The sequence below is a fragment of the Mchenga conophoros genome, linkage group LG14 (genome assembly GCF_057382185.1).
Source record: "Mchenga conophoros isolate Kocher_MC1m ecotype Shallow Benthic linkage group LG14, M_conophoros_male_GT1.1, whole genome shotgun sequence".
NCBI classification, from domain to species: Eukaryota; Metazoa; Chordata; class Actinopteri; order Cichliformes; family Cichlidae; genus Mchenga; species Mchenga conophoros.
In genome coordinates, this window is record NC_140539.1 from 29,605,394 (window position 1) to 29,624,539 (window position 19,146).

General features: G+C 38.5%; 3 protein-coding genes across 5 annotated transcripts; 1 reads left to right on the forward strand and 2 right to left on the reverse strand.

Annotated features, from left to right (window-relative positions):
- Nucleotides 1-699: 699 nt before the first annotated feature.
- LOC146560024 (dehydrogenase/reductase SDR family member 11-like) lies at nt 700-5,176 on the reverse strand. Its single transcript, XM_085243858.1, has 7 exons — nt 5,016-5,176; nt 3,282-3,491; nt 2,955-3,049; nt 2,138-2,267; nt 1,928-2,020; nt 1,778-1,843; nt 700-1,661 (listed from the first exon to the last, which is right to left on the reverse strand). Exons 1-7 carry the CDS (start codon nt 5,145-5,147, stop codon nt 1,620-1,622), a joined length of 768 nt encoding a protein of 255 aa, XP_085099984.1. The 5' UTR covers nt 5,148-5,176; the 3' UTR covers nt 700-1,619.
- Nucleotides 5,177-6,838: 1,662 nt separating this feature from the next.
- On the reverse strand, nt 6,839-18,204 carry LOC146560025 (dehydrogenase/reductase SDR family member 11-like). 3 transcript variants are annotated; one of them, XM_085243848.1, is made up of 8 exons: nt 17,966-18,132; nt 16,827-17,036; nt 16,580-16,674; nt 8,486-8,496; nt 7,812-7,930; nt 7,589-7,681; nt 7,437-7,502; nt 6,839-7,330 (listed from the first exon to the last, which is right to left on the reverse strand). In XM_085243848.1, the coding sequence occupies exons 1-8, from the start codon at nt 18,095-18,097 to the stop codon at nt 7,289-7,291; spliced, it is 768 nt and encodes a 255-aa protein (XP_085099974.1). In that variant the 5' UTR covers nt 18,098-18,132; the 3' UTR covers nt 6,839-7,288. The 3 variants fall into 3 exon arrangements, with proteins under 3 accessions (XP_085099974.1, XP_085099975.1, XP_085099973.1); XM_085243849.1 differs by lacking the exons at nt 7,589-7,681; nt 7,812-7,930; nt 8,486-8,496 and adding exons at nt 15,695-15,787; nt 15,896-16,025; XM_085243847.1 differs by lacking the exons at nt 6,839-7,330; nt 7,437-7,502; nt 7,589-7,681; nt 7,812-7,930; nt 8,486-8,496 and adding exons at nt 15,046-15,237; nt 15,352-15,417; nt 15,695-15,787; nt 15,896-16,025 and having other exon boundaries at nt 17,966-18,204.
- On the forward strand, nt 11,760-13,090 carry LOC146560026 (dehydrogenase/reductase SDR family member 11-like). Its single transcript, XM_085245174.1, has 5 exons — nt 11,760-11,792; nt 11,912-12,004; nt 12,091-12,156; nt 12,265-12,350; nt 12,951-13,090. Exons 1-5 carry the CDS (start codon nt 11,760-11,762, stop codon nt 12,973-12,975), a joined length of 303 nt encoding a protein of 100 aa, XP_085101300.1. The 3' UTR covers nt 12,976-13,090.
- Nucleotides 18,205-19,146: the final 942 nt, after the last annotated feature.

Sequence of the window (19,146 nt, forward strand, 5' to 3'; positions counted from 1 at the left end):
TTGACTTCGCTGCACTCAAATGAAGTCCAGAGTCACCAGATTTCAATCCAACGGGATGTGGGAACTTAAAAGATTCACATTACGGATGTGCATCTAAAAAATCTGCAGCAACTGTGTGACCAAAATCTTAGTAGGAGTGTTTCCAGCACCTTGTTGACTCTGCCATTTAGAGTTTAAGCCGATCTGAAGGCAAAAGGGGTCCAACTTTGTAATAGCAAGCTGTATCTAATAAAGTGGCTGGTGATTGTTTTTCAGGCAACACTTTAACAAAATTTATATTTTATTACAGCAGTTAATTATGTTGATCATTTTCATGAACGAGTGTTGATGGCTTTATCTTCTCTCGTTTCATAAAGGATGCCATGGATCAAATGCCAAAGGAGGAACGCCCCTTTGAATTCAAACAGCTCTTACTGTGGCCGCCACATAGACATTTCTGTCACTTCACTCAGTTTGTGTGTTCTGGGAAATTCAATATGTTTAAATAACATAACATAACATTAACATTCTCAGGACTTTTTACATTTACTTTCACATGTATTAGTAGTATGTTATTCATTAACGGTATCCAAATATTTCAGCTATTTTTCAGCCCTTTCTGTGCCATACAATGTATAAATTTAATTTCCTTTAAATAATACATAATAATTATGTAGATACAAAATTTTCTAATAAAAAAAATAACAGAGTGCAACAAAGTTTCCTTGAACACCATTTTATTAGATAAGTTAGTGAAATTATTCAGAACAAACATCATAAAGTTATATAAGGACCAGATCATAAACTGTCCCCTGTGTTTCAGTCATTACTCACATTACCTGTGAGATGCTACTCTGTAAGATTCCCTGAAGTACACTATCATATAATTAGCAAGAACAACATGACCTTAAGCTATAGCCCCACACACTGACACAAATCCCTAACTTACGTGGATACGCATTTCTTTTAGCGTTTAATTCTAAACGCTGAAAACCAGCTCTAACACTGTTTAAAAAAAGACTGCCACTGTGATTACACTGTAGAAACAGGTAGAGTGGGTAGAAATGGAACCTCCAACCTCATCACTGCATTTGTTAGATGTTTAAGATGAGGCTCTGGCTGCTGGGCAGGGGTTAGCATATACTCAGCTTTAATATCTCTCTGGGCTTTTAACTAGCCTTGTGTTTGCATGGTGTGTGTGCAGATATTTGCAAAGAGCTAATGTTGAGTTAGTTTCATAATGCAGTTGCTTCCATCATGGATGCAGTTTGTGCTTTTACCATTGTGCTCTTGTCAATTCATGCAAAACAAGAAATACAAGTAATGTCCTTATTTTTACTCCTCAGAAGTTGATTCCCATTTTACAATTTTCCTGTTGCTTACACACGAACTAAAATCAGCTGGTTATAGAGCAACAGCAAGACATGATTAACAGTTTTTTCTTTCTATTTGGCCATCCTCCAGATGATTGGAAGAACCTTTAAAAGGCCAGTAGTGCTATAATTGTTACAACTGTGTTGTATTACTGAAAAATGTACCGTAATCTGATTACAGCAGCATGTTACACCCAATGCTGGTCGTCAGTTTCATAAAGGAGAAGAATTGGTCTTATTAATTCAGGAGCGTCTCGTGGTGCAACTCTAAGACTTCTGCTCTGTTGCTAACATCTGAACCTCTCCAATCTGAAAGAAAAGTTATGTTAATGTTACCTTTTTATAACACCACATAATACAAGAAAACAAAAAAAGTTAAATAAGTCACAATTAAAAGAAAATGAAAACAACAGTAAATCACAAACCAGAACATGAGGAGGGGCACCGAGCACGTATATAACAGCGTTGACAACGTCTTTTGCTTCCAAAGGCTGCAAGAGAAATGAAAATTTTTTTTTTTTTTAATCCGAGTAATCATCTAAATAGTACATGAACTGCCGAAATAATAATCTTACCTTATATGCAGAGAAAGCTCTGGCTTTTATATCAGGATTGTTGCTATAGAGCCGCAAAGGAAATTCAGTCTTCACTAAGCTGGGAGAAATGCTCTGCAAAAGAGTAGATACTGAAAAGAACTTCAGGAAGCATTGTGCATGTGTGTCATAGAAGCTTATATTGGTGGTAAAGGCAGCCTTGGAGCTGGTTACAATGTTTTAAAGCCTTACTGTGGCTCGGATATGGGTGTTTTCTGCACGGAGCTCCTGCCTTAAGCCCTCAGTCAGAGCGGTTACAGCAAACTTGGTGGCGGTGTAGAAATGTGTATCAGCAAGGGGAATCACATGATGTCCACATACACTAAAACAGCAGGCAATTTGTTAGCTTTTACACAGATGGGCATTAAACAACATGTATTGATCTTTAAGTTATTCCTTTAAAGCCATGTCTGATTGATTCAAGAAAATCTGTGGCCCACCACAGAGCTGTATCAGGTCTGTAACAATCATTTTGTTTTGATGATTTGATAATGATAATTCCTGAGCTGTGCACCTTTTCCAGCGCAGACATTTTTTCTGTGTGTTCCATGTGGGCCAAGAGGTTTTTGGATTCTCTTGGCTGTTTACTGTTCTGTTGTTGGTCCTTCAGGGTTTCATTTTCTAGCCATAATTCCTGTTTGGTTTTCTGTGATTTTATCATCAGCTTAGATTTTGCTTTCTTTCATATTTCTCAGGTATAGTTATCATTTAATAAATCAACAGATTAACTAAATCACTTTTTTCTGATTTAGCTCAGCTCTTATCCCTGACACTTTTTCTTATGGACTGTGTGCTGGCTAAGAATAAATGAGGCATCTTTGGTTCCTGCCCTCTGCCTCTCTGCATCCTGCATTTGGATGCATCTCTTCAAGATTCTAAAACCGTAACAGTAAGTTTTTCTATCATTGTTAATGTAGCAGGAATGTTGTATTATAACTATGTGTAGATGAAACCAACAGTGTATGCGACATGCGGGCTCGTCATTGTACATCAGCAAATAAAAATGCACCTGTTTATGTTTATGATGTGCCCATCGTCAACATGTCTCTCTTTCATTGACTGATATGCTTCACGTGCGCAGATACTCAACCCAAAAACGTTCACCTGCAAGAGACCGAGAAGAAGAAAAAAAACTTTACATTTAATCATTTCTTCTTGTGCACAAGTGTAAATTAACCCACAGTGTTAATTCTTACTCAGGTGCAACATTAAAAGCACTGATAGGTTACATTTATTATTTTAATGTATTGTTCTGCTGGGACACCCTTGATGTTACTTTGAAAGAAATCACAAACATCGCTGCAGACCAATCCAGGAGATAACACTGAGCTCTTACATCCATCATGTTCTTCCAGCCGCTGGTTTTGCCACTTAGCAGCGGCTCTGGGTGAGCCAAGCCGGCGTTGTTGATGCACACGTCCACGCCTCTGTGCTGCTCTTTGATCGCTGCAAACATGGACAGAATCTCCTCTTCGTTGGTCAAATCACACTTGAAAGGCACCAGAACACCAGAGTGGCCGGCACTCTGACACTCTGCTGCCAGTTTCTGAAACCAAGCAGGAAACAAAAACAGACTTCAGAATCCCATGTGTGTTTAATGTATGTAAAAATCGTTCACAATTTAGATTTATATAAACTTAGTGTAAATAAGTAGATTTAAGTTTTCACTTTGCATATCACCTCTAAGTTTACAGATTGAAGTCAACTGAAGAATCATTAACCAAAGTCTTAAAGGGAAAAAAAAGCTGCACAAATGCCGTTTTAACATAAAGCTGCCGTCATATTCTGTCTGAAAAGATGACAAACTTCAGGATTCCCTTTGTGTGTTTGCTCTGTGTTTCAATCTACCATTTAAACATTTACAGTGAGGAACATAAGTATTTGAAAACCCTGCGATTTTGCAAGTTCTCCCACTTAGAAATCATGGAGTGGTCTGATATTCACATTGTAGGTGCATTCCCTCCGTGAGATACAGCATTTAAAACACAATTCAGGAAATCACATTGTATGATTTTCAAAGAAGCAAGAATTCTGGCTCTCAAAGACCTGTTACTATGCCTTTAAAAAGTCCACGTCTACTCCACTTATTAATCTAAATTAGTAGCACCTGTCTGAGCTTTTTAAAGACACCTGTCCACCCTACAGCCAGTCAGACTCCAACTGCCTCCATGGGCAAGACCACAGAGCTGTCAAAAGAAATCAGAGATAAAATTGTGGACCTCCACAAGGCAGGAAAGGGCTACGGGGCAATTGCCAAGCAGCAATTGTTAGAAAACGGAAGAGGCTAAAGACGACTGTCTCCCTTGGACTGGGCCTCCATACAAGATCTCACTTCATGGGGTATCACTGATGATAAGAAAGGTGAGGAATCAGCCCTCAACTACACAGGAGGAGCTGGTTAATGTAATGAAGAGAGCTGGGACCACAGTTTTAGAGGTCACTGTCAGTAGAACACGTGGTCTCAAATCATGCATTGCACGGAAGGTTACCCTGCTCAAGTCATCACATGTCCAGGCCCGTCTGAAGTTTGACAGTGACGATCTGGATGATCCAGAGGAGGTGTGGGAGAAAGTCATGTGGTCAGATGAGACCAAAATAGAACTTTTTGGTCTAAACTTCACTTGCAGAGGAAAAAGAAGGATGAGTTGCATCCCAAGAACACCATCCCTACTGTGAAGATTTGGGGGTGGAAACATCATGCTTTTCTGCTAAGGGGACAGGATGAATGAGGTCACCATTCAGAATTCTTGCTGATTTCCAAGTGTTCAAATACTTACGTGCAGCAGTGCAATACAAATACATTTTTGCTTGAGGCTCTTTGTGAACAGCTCACAAAGAGTATACTATACAGCAGGCACATGATTATGCAGTGATGCCTGCCAAAGACATTTTCTACATTTCTGTGGTTTTGAGGTGTGACACAAACTGTGAATTGCACAATCAACACATAGGTTTATGAGAAAAATACATCTAACTCTGCTGAAAAATGATCCTCATAGCATTAGATATCAACCAATACTTCGTGACAGAGTCACTTTACATTAAATTACTCCCCGCAGAAACTGCAAACCTGTATTTTTCCGACGTCCCTGGCGCAGCCCACCACTTTCATTCCGAGCCGTGCCAGCTCTACAGCTATAGCCGCCCCAATCCCGACCGAGGCTCCGGTCACCAAAGCCACTCTGCCCCGCCAGCGCTCCATCACAGCCCGGACGCCGGTGTTCAGACACGCACGAAAGAACAAGGAAAGAATCACAAGTATAAAGAGCGTGAGTGACGAGTGTCCTGTGATATAAAGCATTTATATAAACATCTCAAACATAACTGACACCGAGGCTGCAGCACATTGGCACAGCAGAATTCCTCCTCCTCCTGAGTGTACCCTGGTGCCACGCTACGCCCCACGCTCTAAAACAGGTTTGTGTGCTGCATTAAAATCAGGTGCAAACATAGGAAAACAGATCAATCAGCTCTGTTGTTGTAATTAAATACTTCAAGGGAATTCAGATTGCACAAACTGATCAAAAGCAAGTAAAACTCCGACTTAAATTTAAGAGTCACATCTAGTATTAGTATTTATTTCAGTACTGGCTATACATTCCTTTGCACCATCTAATGTGCTTCTAAACGGACACAGGAAAAGTTGAGTTTATATAACGATAAATACATGGATAGATTTATGCAAATATTTTTAGGATTGGTTTGTTCACTTATTTGCAGGTATTAGTAATGTGGAATGGACATTATAGAAATATATATGAGCTATTTTACCACTGATTTATGTATTTTTTATCTTAAATATATTACTATGTTAAGCAATTCTTTTTGAATACTGAAATATATAATTTGAGATATTTTCATACTTAAGGTTTAATGTTTTACACCATAAAGTTTTTCTAACAAATATCCGTGAAGTGCAATTAGATAGGGAAGTACAACAAAGTTCCCCCCAAAATAATTACTTGATTATTTCATACCTTAGTATATAATGTCTATAACAACTTCATAAAACTGTTTAATGACAAGTTAAAACCATCTTCATAAATGTAGCAAAGAAGTAGAAAAAAAAAATTCACTCCATTATTTGACAAGGTCACATGGTGTAGTTCTATAAGGGCTGCTCTGTCGCTTGCACCTGCTTTATCGGGAGTGTCCTTGTAGAGTCATGGAGCAAATTCAGTCTCCAATAAACCAGAGAAAATGCACTGCAAAAAAGAGTGGATACTGAGGAAACTCAGAAGAGTTGTGCAGGTGTCTCACAGAAACTGAAATTATGTGATTAATGTATGTGAGAGTGGGAAACTCCAGCAGATCCCAGGAACAATATCAGACCTCTGTTCAGAAGAACACAGTCCTAGAAGAGCGCACCTTCATACTCCCAGGGTCTGGTAGAGGACCCGAGCTTTAAGGATAAACTACCCGCAGGAGAGAGAGGGGATTAAAAAAAACAATGAAGTCTAGTTACAGAGTTTCAAAACACATGGCATTTGTTTATGCCATTAACTAAACACACAAGAAGCCAGCAGGAAGCACATTAGGAGCAAAGCGAGCTGGAACACAGTGTGACACAACAGAGCACACAAGCAAACCGAGACTTTAAAAACACACAGGACATGGAAAAACAAAACCGAAGGAAAGCAGAAAAGACAACTCACAAAGTAAAGCCGAAAGTAACCAACTAGACACAGCACTGTGAGAAAAACACACAGCATAGAGAAACATGTGGGAGGCTACAGTCAACTAAAACACAAAGAATCCACCTCTAAGACTACTTATCATTTTAAGTATAAAACAGAATGTACGATGCTGGAATACTGACAGAGACACAAAAAAATAAAAGAAACTCAGTCAATTAGTAATCAAAACCACAGCTTAAGAATAACAACGAGTCAGTAGGTTCACCATTTTATTTAATTATTTACATGTATTTGTGATGTGTCACTTATTGATATTACATAAATATATTTTCTATTTATTTTTGCATTTTCTTTTTCTAAAATTTTTACAATTATCTTACATATCTTGCTATACTTCATTAATACTACTAATGCTTAATTTCTCAAGTACATTTATACTTAAGGTTCAGACATGGTTTTTAAACGATAAAGATTTTATTAAAAATCAGACTTCCCTTAATGCAATTTAAAAAAAGAAAGAAAAAAAAGAAAGAAAAAAGAAATGCAACAAATTTCCCCTGAAGATTGTTTTTTATTTTATACATTTGTGAAAAAAAAACAACACCATAAAATTGTTTCATGATCGTATCAAGTCATTATCTTTTACAATGTTGTAAAGAAGTGAAATCTGTCATTGTATAGTTTGAGAGGGTCTTGTGGTGCAGCTCTAAGACACCTGCTCTGTCCCTCGCATCTGAATGTCTCCAATCTGAAACAAAAGTTACGTGAACGTTGTCTTATTATGAGTCAAAGTTAAACAGGAAAGTCTTAATAAGACACAATAAAAAGCATAAAAACAAGAGCAAAGCACAAACCTGAACATGAGGAGGGGCACTGAGCACATATACAACAGAACTGGCAACATCTTTTGCTTCCAGAGGCTGTGAGAGAAGTGAAAAGTGACTGAATACTCTTTACTTGAGTAATTATATCAACGATACTTTAATTATAGGAATGATCCCTTTACCTTATATTCTGAGTATAGACCAGCAGCCTTATCAGGATCGTCTTTGAAGAGCCGTGGACCAAATTCAGTCTCCACTAAACCAGGAGAAATGCTCTGCAAAAAAAAAAAAAATCATGAGGGAACTCCTGTACGTACTGTGTATGCGTCTCATAGCAACTGTTACTAGCATTATGAATTATACTGGCACTTTATGAGCTGGTTATGGTATATTTTAAAGCCTTACCGTGGCTCGGATATGAGTTTTTTCTGCACGCAGTTCTTGCCTCAGGCCCTCAGTCAGAGCGGTTACAGCAAACTTGGTGGCGGTGTAGAAATGTGTAGTTGCATTGGGAAGTACACGATGTTACGAGTTCAAAATTGGGGATGGAGACAAGAGGAAAAACCACAATAACAACACGGGTCCGGCCGGGTTGAGTCAAACGATGATTTTAATGATCACACGCGTGGGAGATGGACACTGTATGCAGACAGCCTCAGATCTCAAAATGGTGGAGCATTAATCAAACTCTTATAGACTCTGGTGCCCCCACCTTATCATAAAAGCCTAAACATTCGCATGCTTTTCTCTCACACGGCGCCTAAGCTACGACCTTGGCTCCCTGTTTATCTGCTCCTGCTGAGATGGGGCAGAAAACTCCAGTATGCTCTGTTCTCTTCTAATCAGACAAATAAGGCGATGACTTTCTGCAAACAGTATTTCTTATAACATCATAAAACAATATCATTCATCCACAATAAATCAGCAGTCTAATGTAATGCAAATCAGTCTAACAAATGCAATAGTTATCACCTTCTTCTAATTCAGGAGAATAATGCAAACTAAGACTACATAATAATTCACAACCTTTAATTAGGGGTATAACATGGCATAAAATAATATTATAATCTAACAATGATGACCGGACATACTGCAACATCAAACAGATTACAAACCTGAGCAGGTGAGCAGAAATAACATTAAAAGTTCTTCTTTTAAAAGGCAAGTCTGACTGAATGATGCAAGAACTTCTGTGGCACACAGAAGCTGAGGTCCAGAGCTGCAAAAACTGAAGATCAACCAAGTGTTAACTGTCTTCTTCTTTATAATGCTGGAACATGATATATTTCCTCTTTTGCACTGTGACCAACCTCTTATGACACTCTGTGAGGATGTTACCATTACTGTGTGTTTTTTAGTGGCTTTGAGAAGTTGCATGATGTTACCCTCTTGTTAGAATCATCCGAATCAGAAACTTGAAGCTGAAACTCATCAAAATGAAGAAGTGCTGAAATCAATTAAATAAATGAGAAAAAGACATGAAATAAGCTCAGTGTCAATCTATAAATTCTAAGCAAATCCTCTGACGCACACACACATTGATACACACCTGCCTCTATGTTTCTATGCCAATCAATCAGTCTGCTTAACTACGCTCAACTACCTCAAAGTGTGCTGAAGTGGTTGAGTTTCATAGTAGGCTGGGTTTAAAGACGGTTTGAAAACTTCTCCATTCATTTGAAAGGAAAAAAATACATTCATAAAAAGTCAAATATTTAATTACCGGTATGTTTAAAAGTAACAAAAAAAAGAAAAGTTAAAGCCATGTAGTCCTGAAAAGGGTGAACCTTTTTATACAGGAACTGTTTCCGTACCACAAAGTACATGGCAGTAGTTAAGTTAAAAAAAAACAAACTTGCCAAAAGTGTGTAGGTGGATCTCAGTAATATAAATGCTTTGCTGGACTTGATTATTCCTTTTGGATTAAAGGATATTTGACTTAAGAAACAGTATGTGGTTAAAGAATCTCAACCCCAAGCATAATAACACTAGGTGCATCAGGGCATCTTGGATAAAATGTACCAAATGAAATATGAAATACTATTCTTTGAGATTCTGATCAACAAAGGAGTTACCTAAAGGAATAGCTTACAACTGTACCACTCCAAGCACAAAGTAAACCTTTCATGATACCAAGATCCTTCAACTCTCACAGGTCTACATTGATCTTGAAATGACTCTGGACAGTTTTCTAAAGTAATGAGGTAGTTTTGAAAATGTAAGGAGCAGAAAGTCAAGATGTGTTCAAATATAGTATAATAACTGTATCTTCTCCAGATCACAGGACTTACATAGTTTAAATTTCCCTGCTCTGAGTCACACTGTGAGCATCATCATGACCATGATATCCTTTAAATTTTATATGTAAGCTGACCTGCTTTAGCCAGACTCTAATCCATGAGCCTGACCAGTTCAGATGTGTGCCTAAACAATATAAATGACATTGAAACAAGTGTTGTTGGGATTTGGTGCTACATGGATAAAATTACATTTAAATTGAAAATTGAACTTAAAATGTAACCTGGTCAATCTATGACTCCTTTCATACTGCGGATGCACGCTCGGAGTTTGGTCAAACCATAAACCCAAATTGCATAACGGGCAGTAACGGGAGTATGTTCATGTGGCACTTTTTGGATCACTTATAATCAGCGTTTTATTGTGCGCGTCCTTAAGACAAATCCCAGCAATAACGACGGAAAGTGTTAAAGAGTAAAAGTTATCTCAAACTGTTTTCATAAACCTGACAACAGGATTGGCCGGCTGCCTCCCTGTAGGGCGGAGATTAGAAGCTGGGGGCAAAGGCAGGCTGACATGACATGTACACCTGGGTCATGTCAGTGTCCTGTAGGACAGAGTAGGGCTGCTCGATTATGACAAAAATGATAATCACGATTATTTTCACTGAAATTGAGATCTCGATTATTTGACGATATTTATTTAACCCTTTAAGACCTACCATAGTACCAAGTCCGCCAGAGCTTTTTTTTTTTTTTTTTTTTTTTTTACATGCTGTAGTGCCATTTGTGGGAGCATTTCAAGTTGCTATACATCAATACAACTTTTATAGCCCATATTTTAATAATATGTCTGCATTAAGTCCATAGTAATTACATTAATTGCAAAAAAGTGCAATAAACTACAAAAAAATTGAAAATCGTTTTTGGGTTTTTTTTTAACATATATTTCTACTTGGGGAAATTTAAGAGGCTTATCCCTCAAAACTTTAAATACAAAAGTCGCAAAAAATAGTTTACAACAGGAAATTTATTTTGAGTGTCTTCATAGTTTTATTTTGGAGATACAGCAATTTTTATATACTGCAGGAAAAACAAAAAACAATCCTATGATGCAAATTTGCAAAGAAAACAGCATGTGCATCAAAATAAACTATTTCCAGCAGTGCAATTCGAGTTCTAAGCATCCCAGAAACTATCCAGAATAGTCAAACATGACTTATAAAAACACCAGTATAGGCTTTTAAGGCCTACAAGTAAAAAACTACATTTTCCGCGAAAATGACGTCACTTTCGGTTTCGGACAGGAAATGGCGGACATGCGACGTTGAAGTCTTTTTCAATGTGGGAAGTGTTATGAACAGCTGATCGATCGGCAAAGCCTGTTTCTGGAATATTATGTTTTTGTTCCTGCAAGCGCTTTTTATGCAATTTTTGCAAAGCTATATGTGGAAGGAAACCGTGACCGAGGACAAGCTGAGGGCATAAGATGTAAGTACAACTCCTCCGGTTTCTTATGCAAAACAAATTATTGCGCTAGCTTATGCGGTTCAAGTTCTACAGGGATTTAAAGGGTTAACAATAACAATGTATTGAATAATGATTTTAAAAAATAATATAAAATAGTGTGCAAATACTGATAACAGTGCAAATGTTTGCAATATAAAAAATAAATGAAAAATGTAAACATCTATGTTTAGTGAACTTTGCAGTGTTGCTCTGTGGTGCAGCTATGACACTGTAGCAAAGTTTACACACTATGTCTACTTGATCCACGTCTGACTCCGCGAACCCATAATGTTTCCACACCACTGAAGTTTTTTTTACCTCTCTTTTCAACCAAGGGCAGTCACTCTCCTCTCCAAATAACTTCTGCTTAGCTTTCCGAGCTTCCCTCGGGTTCTCTTAATTGTTGTGACATGTGTTCGAAATGCAGAGAGGTGCGCTGGATTTGGCACACGGAGCAGCGCGAGAGTAAAGCACGAGGGAGGGGCTAATAATTGGCTCAGTCATTTTTAATGATCGTTGAAAGCCCAGATCATAATCGTGATTAAAATTCGATTAATTGAGCAGCCCTAGGACGGAGATTAGAAGCTGGGAGCAAAGGCAGGCTGACATGCGTGTTGAAAAGACCCATATCCGAGCCACAGTAAGGCTTTAAAACACATTGTAACCAACTGGAAAAGTGCCTTGAACACAAGTATAAGCTGCTGTGAGACACATGCACAGTACCTCCAACAGTTCCTTTATCATTATCTCTTTTTGCAGAGCATTTCTCCTGGTTTAGTGGCGACAGAATTCATATCACGGGCCAGCAGCAAAAATCCTGAGGAAGTCGCTGCCCTTTATGCTACAACCAAGGTAAAATTATTAATCCTGCAGTTCGTGGAGTGTTGGTATGATTATTCAGATACAAATAAATGAAGCACTTTGCATTTCTCTAACAGTCTCTGAAAACAAAAGACATTGCCAGTGCTGTCACATACGTCCTCAGTGCCCTTCCTCATGTTCAGGTTTGTGCTTATTTTCAGTCTGTTTGGACTTAATAAACATTTTAAATAACAACAGATCATAATCATCATCATAATATAACATGATCATTCACATAACTTTTCTTTCAGATTGGAGAACTTCTGGTTGAACCTATACAGCATGTGTCATGTTGCCCCAGCAACCCCAGGACCAGGCTAGTCTTCACATTAAAGTGGTGTGATTCGCTCATCTGACTACTCAACACAGCAAGATCAATTTACAGAATACAAACAAAACAGGGAGTGTATTGTGTGTGTGTGTGTGAGAGTGTGCGTGTGTAGATAACAAAACCCTCTAAGACTGAGACACACACACAAGCATGTTCACTCTCAGGTGGGTTGTGTATGGTTATCTGACACTATAAAACACACACACACACACACACACACACACACACACACACACACACACACACACACACACACACACACACACACACACACACACCTGCCTCTATGTTTCTATGCCAATCAATCAGTCTACACATAACTACTTCAAAGTGTGCTGAAGTAGTTAAGTTGTTCCCTTGCCACTGAGAGTACACCTTTTCTGGTTCTGTGGAGAACAGCTGGTGAAGATGTGGATGCGACTAACCCAGGGTTCGCAAAAGCTCACACCCTTTGAAATCGTTCACGGGGGGCAATTTCCGCTGCCTCTCACTAGTGAGCCTATTAATAAGTCTATAAGAGAAACCACTCTAGCAGAGTGGATGACTAAATTATTTGAGAATAAAGAGATTGTGCTAACAATAAACTGCCGAGCGATATCTCTCCAGTTTCTTGCAGGTTGCAACCAGGTGATTGGATCCTGATCAAAGTACTCCAGAGAAAGAATTGGAGTTCACCAAGGTGGGAAAGCCATCAGGTCTTACTCAGCACACCGACTGCCTGCAAAATAGCAGAAAGACCATCTTGGATCCACCAAAGCCACTGCAAAAAAGTGAGTGACAACACAAGTATAGACGCCGGTTCCCCCGATATCTCTCTCTCTCTCTCTCTCTCTCTCTATATATATATATAGAGAGAGAGATATATATATAGAGATATATATATATATATCTCTATATCTCTATATATCTATATCTCTCTCTCTCTCTCTCTCTCTCTATATATATATATATATATATATATATATATATATATATATATAAACAATTCATTGTTAAGCATGAATGCCACTTCAAGTACCTGGTGCTAACAGTCAGTACTGAGTGATTTCTTTTATGCTTAAAAATGAGGGATGTGCCATGGTTCATGTTTGTAGTGAGAGATCTGCTACCACAGGCCCTCTCACTCTATGGTAGTCTGCCCTGCGACAGACTGGCAACCTATCCAGAGAGGCAAACAACCATTCACACCCAATGGGCAATTTGAAATCACAAATTAACCTCACCACTGCATGTTGTTGAAGTGTCTCACAAGCAGACACGAGGAGAACCACCAGATATCCACCAGATGCTGGATTTGAAGCCTTCTTGCTATGAGGCAAGTGCTAGCCACTGTGCTGCCTTTTCACGATTGTTAATATGCAAACTGTCATGGCCTCCAATCAAGAGAGGTGGGGAATGGTTGCAATCTCAGCATTGTAAGATTGTGAAAATGTACACTCAACCACCCGCTGAACAACAAACATTAGTATACTTTAGTTTGTTTAGCAAGACTTTTCATAACATAACCTCATGTAAACTGAAAAATTAATTAATGCAAGCTTTAAATTCTCTAGTTTATCAAGTGTCACTGAGAGTGGTTACCTTTAAATATAACATCTCTTATTCCTCCCCTCTCCTCTTTCTCACATATTTTTCCATCTCTGAATGAAACTATTTCACATTCTTTACTCTCCATGAAAATACAGCAGCTGGATCTTTAGACTCACTGCTCACTTTAGACTCAACAGAAATCTGCTGTGTCACCCCGATGCCTCAGGAACCCCTCCCTCTCTGATCCCCCCAGGAACCATACCCCTCCCTCTCTGTTTTTAATTCTCCTCCCTCCACAGACCCCCTCCCTCTAAGGGAGAAAACATACATTTTCCCCCCACCGGTTGCATTTTGTCACACATATGGAATCCAATACACACTTCCGGAGTACCCTCCCCCTCACCGGATGCAATTCATCGCGCTTATGGATCATACACTTCCGGAGTACTTCCGGTGGGGTCAAAAGGTCAAGGCTAGGGCCATCAATCAAATTGGAGACATAAGCAGGGTACCTAATCTCTCTGTCATGCTTGTGACCTCTAGTGGTCAAAACAGAAAGGGGTGAAAGCTTATCCTCCCTCTACATCGAAACATTACTTCAGACATATAAGTCCATTTTAGTACAAAGGAAAATAGAAAAGTACAAACAACACAAAAAACAGGATCATCAGTGGAAAAAAAACATGTCAGCAATTGTTCCAATGTTTCCAAAAACAAGAAGATTATTTTTTTCAGAGTAGGCTCAGTTAGAGTCATCGTGACCACAATTAGGAAGAATACTAGTCAAAAAAAGACTTTGCTGCATAATCCATCTGGTGGGGTCCAGTGTTGTTATAGTTTGAAGTTGGAATATGCTAAGACATGAAACAAGGTGTGAAAAAAGTATTTTAGTTAACCGAAATCTGAAGCTACTTTTCACTGTTCCCTCGTCACAAAGAGTCACCACAGTTTTTGTTTTTACACACGGTGGGTTAACTTTGTTAACTAATATTCTCAGACTCTACTTTCCCATGAATTAGTGAGGTATTATATAATAACTTTACATTTTATTACTATTGTTGGAGGAATGAAACATATGTTTGAGATATTTTTACACCTACAACTGTATGTTTTCCACCATACACTGCTCTTTAAATCAGATTTCCTTCAGTGAAATAAGAACACTCACAAATTTCCCCCACAAAAACTTTTTATTTTATAAATCAGTGAAAACTTTAAGGACAAACATCATAAACAAAACTGTTTCATGACCATATCACAACTCATCATTTTCATAAGTGTAGTAAGGAAGTAGGTTAATTCAGGGGGATCATGTAGGTCAACCCTAAGCTTGCTCCGTGCCTTGCATCTGAACATCTCCAATCTGAAAGAAAGATGTTTTTTATATATTATTACAAGCAAAGTGCTGATGTTTAAACAGCAAATCAGGAAAACCAATAATTCACAATAAAAAAGAATTAAAATAAGAGGAAATCACCTGAACGTGAGCAGGCGCACTGAGCACGTATGTAACAGCATTGGCAACATCTATTGCTTCCAGAGGCTGTCAGAGAAGTGGAACATGATTAACAGCTTTAAAAATATTTTTATTTTGGGCCTTTTCTTCTTTATTTTTATAGATCAGTAGAGTAGACAGAAACGCAGGGAATGAATCACATGCAGAAAGTGGCCAGGCCAGATCACACCTGAGCGCCTATAGTGGCCTTTTGGCATATGGGTCGCCTGCTTGACCCAGTGAGCTAGACTGGCATCCAAATGAAATACATTTTATCTGAGTTATCGTATTAGCAGTGCATGAAGAGTAGGAATAATAATTTTACCTTATATGCAGAATATGCACCAGATGCTTTATCAGGACTGTTGCTGTAGAGCCGGAAAGCAAATTCTGTCTCCACTAAACCAGGAGATATACACTGCAAAAAAGAGCTGATATTGAGGGATCTTCACAAACTACTACATGTGTGTATCTGAAAACTGTAATATTGGTGTTTCAGACACTTTTAGATTGGCTGCAGCCTTACTGTGGCTCGGATATGGCTGTTTTCTGCACGCAGCTCCTGCCTCAGGCCCTCCGTCAGGGCGGTTACAGCATACTTTGTGGCGGTGTAGAAATGCAGAACAGCTTTGGGAACTACACGATGTCCACACATGCTGCAACAGATTTATGAGGCATTAACCAGGCGAGCATTAAGCAACATTTATTTTGTGTTATTTTTTAAGTAATTTCTCATTGATGTAAGACACTCTGCTGCCCACAAAACTGTATATAGGGTTGCAGCAGTTATTTTATCCTGATGTTTTGCAGCTTCTCTTTGACTTTGTTAATTTGTTAAATGGACCCACAACCATTCATGGCTGACTCGTCCTATCAGAAGTTTCTTCCTGTGAAAAGGAAGTTTTTCTTTCCTACTGTCGCCAAAGTATTTACTCACAGGAGGTTGTCTGATTGCCAGGGTTTTTGTGTATTATTGTAGAATCTTTACCTTACAGTATTAAGCGCCTTGAATTGACTGTTGTCGTGATTTGGTGCTATATAAATATAATTAAAATGAATTGAAATATTCAGTTACTAGACTGATGGATGCCAGTGGGCCCCTTAAGCTAAGGCCCAGTCACTAGGCACTCTCCTTCTGTAAAATGAGACTTTGTGGTAAAATACAGATAATGGTAATAACAATATTACAAGTTTGTGAAAAATTGCACACCTGTTTATGTTTATGATGTGGCCATCGTCAACATTTCTCTCTTTCATTGACTGATAAGCTTCACGTGTGCAGATACTCAGAGCAAGAACGTTCACCTGTAAGAAACCAAGAAAATAAATAAAATGTAAAGAAAATATCTGGAATCAACAAATGTGAATTACTTTTTACAATGCAATGATCTGCAATGCGAAAAGTTCTTCCAGATCAAAACAAGTATTTTATTTCTACAATAACTCAGAGCTCTTACATCCATCATGTTCTTCCAGCCGCTGGTTTTGCCATTTAGCAGCAGGTCTGGATGAGCCAAGCCAGCGTTGTTGATGCACACGTCCACACCTTTGTGCTGCTCTTTGATCGCTGCAAACATGGCCAGAATCTCCTCCTCTTTGCTCAAGTCACACTTGAAAGGAACCAAAACACCAGGGTGGCCGGCGCTCTGACACTCTGCTGCCAGTTTCTGAAACCAGAATAGAAAAAGATGACAGACTTCAGAATCCCATTTGTGTTTTTAAAGTGTACGAATCTACTATTCAAACATGTAGATTAAGTTACTGTAAATACATTGATTTGAGTTTTCAGTTTGCATATCAAAGCTCAGTGACCCACAAGCAGTAGTTTGCCTGTGTTTGGATGTTCTGCCCGTTTTTGAGTTTTGCTTATTTCACTGACCTAATAATCATTTTGTAACAGCAGGCACATGATGATGTGATGATGCCTGCAAAAGCCTTTTCTCTGGTTTTGTCTTGAGGTGTGATTCAAACAATTCATGCATTTCATCAAGGAAATAAAAAAAACTTCAGAAAGTCAAGTTCTTCATTTACTATATGCTAAATAGATGGTTGTAGCTAATCTTTGAAAACATCATTTTCTATCAAAGCTAAAACAAAAAACAAAACAAAAAAAACCCCTCAGTGAGTACCAAATCGAAAATGCTGACTTGTGTGTTAGGATGGTCTGCCAGCTTAGAGCTAGGCAATTCAAGAAAAAGAGGACAAAAAGGCGAATTTCATTGTTGTGTTTAACATTTTGATTTAGGAAAACTACAATTCAGATGAAAGTCACGTGTCCAACTTCCTACTTTCTGTGCCATATTAAACTTAACGTTCCGTGCAGTGGCTGTTAACAAAACACTTGTGCGGTTAAATAATAATGTAATATATTAGTGTGCTGTAACTACATGCTTTCGTCAGTTTATAATAGTTTAATGCTTCCTGCTCGCCCAGCCTGTCTTTTGTAAGTCTGAAAGCTATATTTATTTATTTATTTATTTATTTATTTATTTATTTATTTGCATTACGGCAACTTTAACATCAAAATTTACTCCGTGCTAGCTAGTTTACATTAAATTACTCTCTGCGGGATCTGAGTTTCCACTTCAGAACAAACCTGGATTTTTCCTATGTCCCTGGCGCAGCCCATTACTTTCATACCGAGCCGGACCAGTTCCACGGCTATAGTCGCCCCAATCCCGACCGAGGCTCCGGTCACCAGAGCCACTCTGCCCCGCCAGCGCTCCATCACAGCCCGGTAATCTGCTACACGGACGGAAGCACCTCAAGTATGATGCCAGGGACGCTAAGTCTGAAGAAAACGGACTCTGGAGCTCCAACTGTCTTGTGATCGTGAACACGCGATGCTTTTAAACACATCATATGCTTGTGTGCTGCGTTCAAGTCATCAGCAAACTGTTGGAAAACAGTTGAATCGGTTCTTTTGTTTATTCAAGTAAAAACTATACTATGATATGTTTACTTGCATTCATGAAAATAAAACCTAATTCTATCGCATTTTATGGAGACATATATATATATATATATATATATATATATATATATATATATATATATATATATATATGTCTGAACTCTCTGCACACACAGAATGAGTTAGACCTGTTTATTCTTTAAAGTTATGATTCATACACAAGGAATAGACGGGCAAGGACTTAAATATTAAATTGAATGATTTTGTACGGTGTAGAAGCAAATTCATATTTTATTTGATTTACAGAGATGTGTTTATGATGTTTACAGATGTAATTATGTACACATTTCCATTTATATTTAATATTTACATGTTTTGGTATTTACACGATTACATGCTTATAATGTTTACATATTCACTTTCAAAACAGAGTCTTGAATCTAGCTAGTTGGTTTTCCCATATTTATCCATGATGATGATCAGGTTGGACCCCTCCCCCTCGCCGGCATTCAGCAGGCAATGGCGGCAACTCCAAGTTTAGCTTCTATTTTCAAACTCCATATCCAATCAGACCCACCTCGATTTCCACAGTGTCCGCTCTTGGGCTCTTCTGTCCAGTTCCAAGCTCTGCAGAGCCCCAACTCGTGGCCTCTCATATCTGGAGCCCCCTCCTTTCAGTACTCAGCACATCTCTCCAAATATCTTGGCTCCCCTGGTTCTGTACAGGCCTCCTTAATTAACAAACTCCACACCATAACTGCTAATTGACCCAGGGCAACCCATACCAACAGGACTCAAGTCAATCAGACAATCTGGTTAGGGAAACATGATTAGTCAGAATATTCTCCCAAAAACATGAAATA

Excerpts from the sequence above, each read along its gene's own strand:
- LOC146560024 (XM_085243858.1), bottom strand. The coding sequence starts at position 5,147 with ATGGAGCGCTGGCGGGGCAGAGTGGCTTTGGTGACCGGAGCCTCGGTC. Across the intron at positions 3,050-3,281 it reads GCTGGAAGAACATGATGGAT|GTGAACGTTTTTGGGTTGAG; the intron begins GTAAGAGCTCAG and ends GGTCTCTTGCAG. Across the intron at positions 1,844-1,927 it reads GAGCTTTCTCTGCATATAAG|CCTTTGGAAGCAAAAGACGT; the intron begins GTAAGATTATTA and ends TTTCTCTTGCAG.
- LOC146560026 (XM_085245174.1), top strand. The coding sequence starts at position 11,760 with ATGCGTGTTGAAAAGACCCATATCCGAGCCACA. Across the intron at positions 11,793-11,911 it reads AGACCCATATCCGAGCCACA|AGCATTTCTCCTGGTTTAGT; the intron begins GTAAGGCTTTAA and ends CTCTTTTTGCAG. Across the intron at positions 12,157-12,264 it reads GTGCCCTTCCTCATGTTCAG|ATTGGAGAACTTCTGGTTGA; the intron begins GTTTGTGCTTAT and ends CTTTTCTTTCAG.
- LOC146560025 (XM_085243848.1), bottom strand. The coding sequence starts at position 18,097 with ATGGAGCGCTGGCGGGGCAGAGTGGCTCTGGTGACCGGAGCCTCGGTC. Across the intron at positions 17,037-17,965 it reads GGGACATAGGAAAAATCCAG|AAACTGGCAGCAGAGTGTCA; the intron begins GTTTGTTCTGAA and ends TTCTGGTTTCAG. Across the intron at positions 7,331-7,436 it reads GTGCCCCTCCTCATGTTCAG|ATTGGAGACATTCAGATGCG; the intron begins GTTTGTGCTTTG and ends CTTTTGTTTCAG.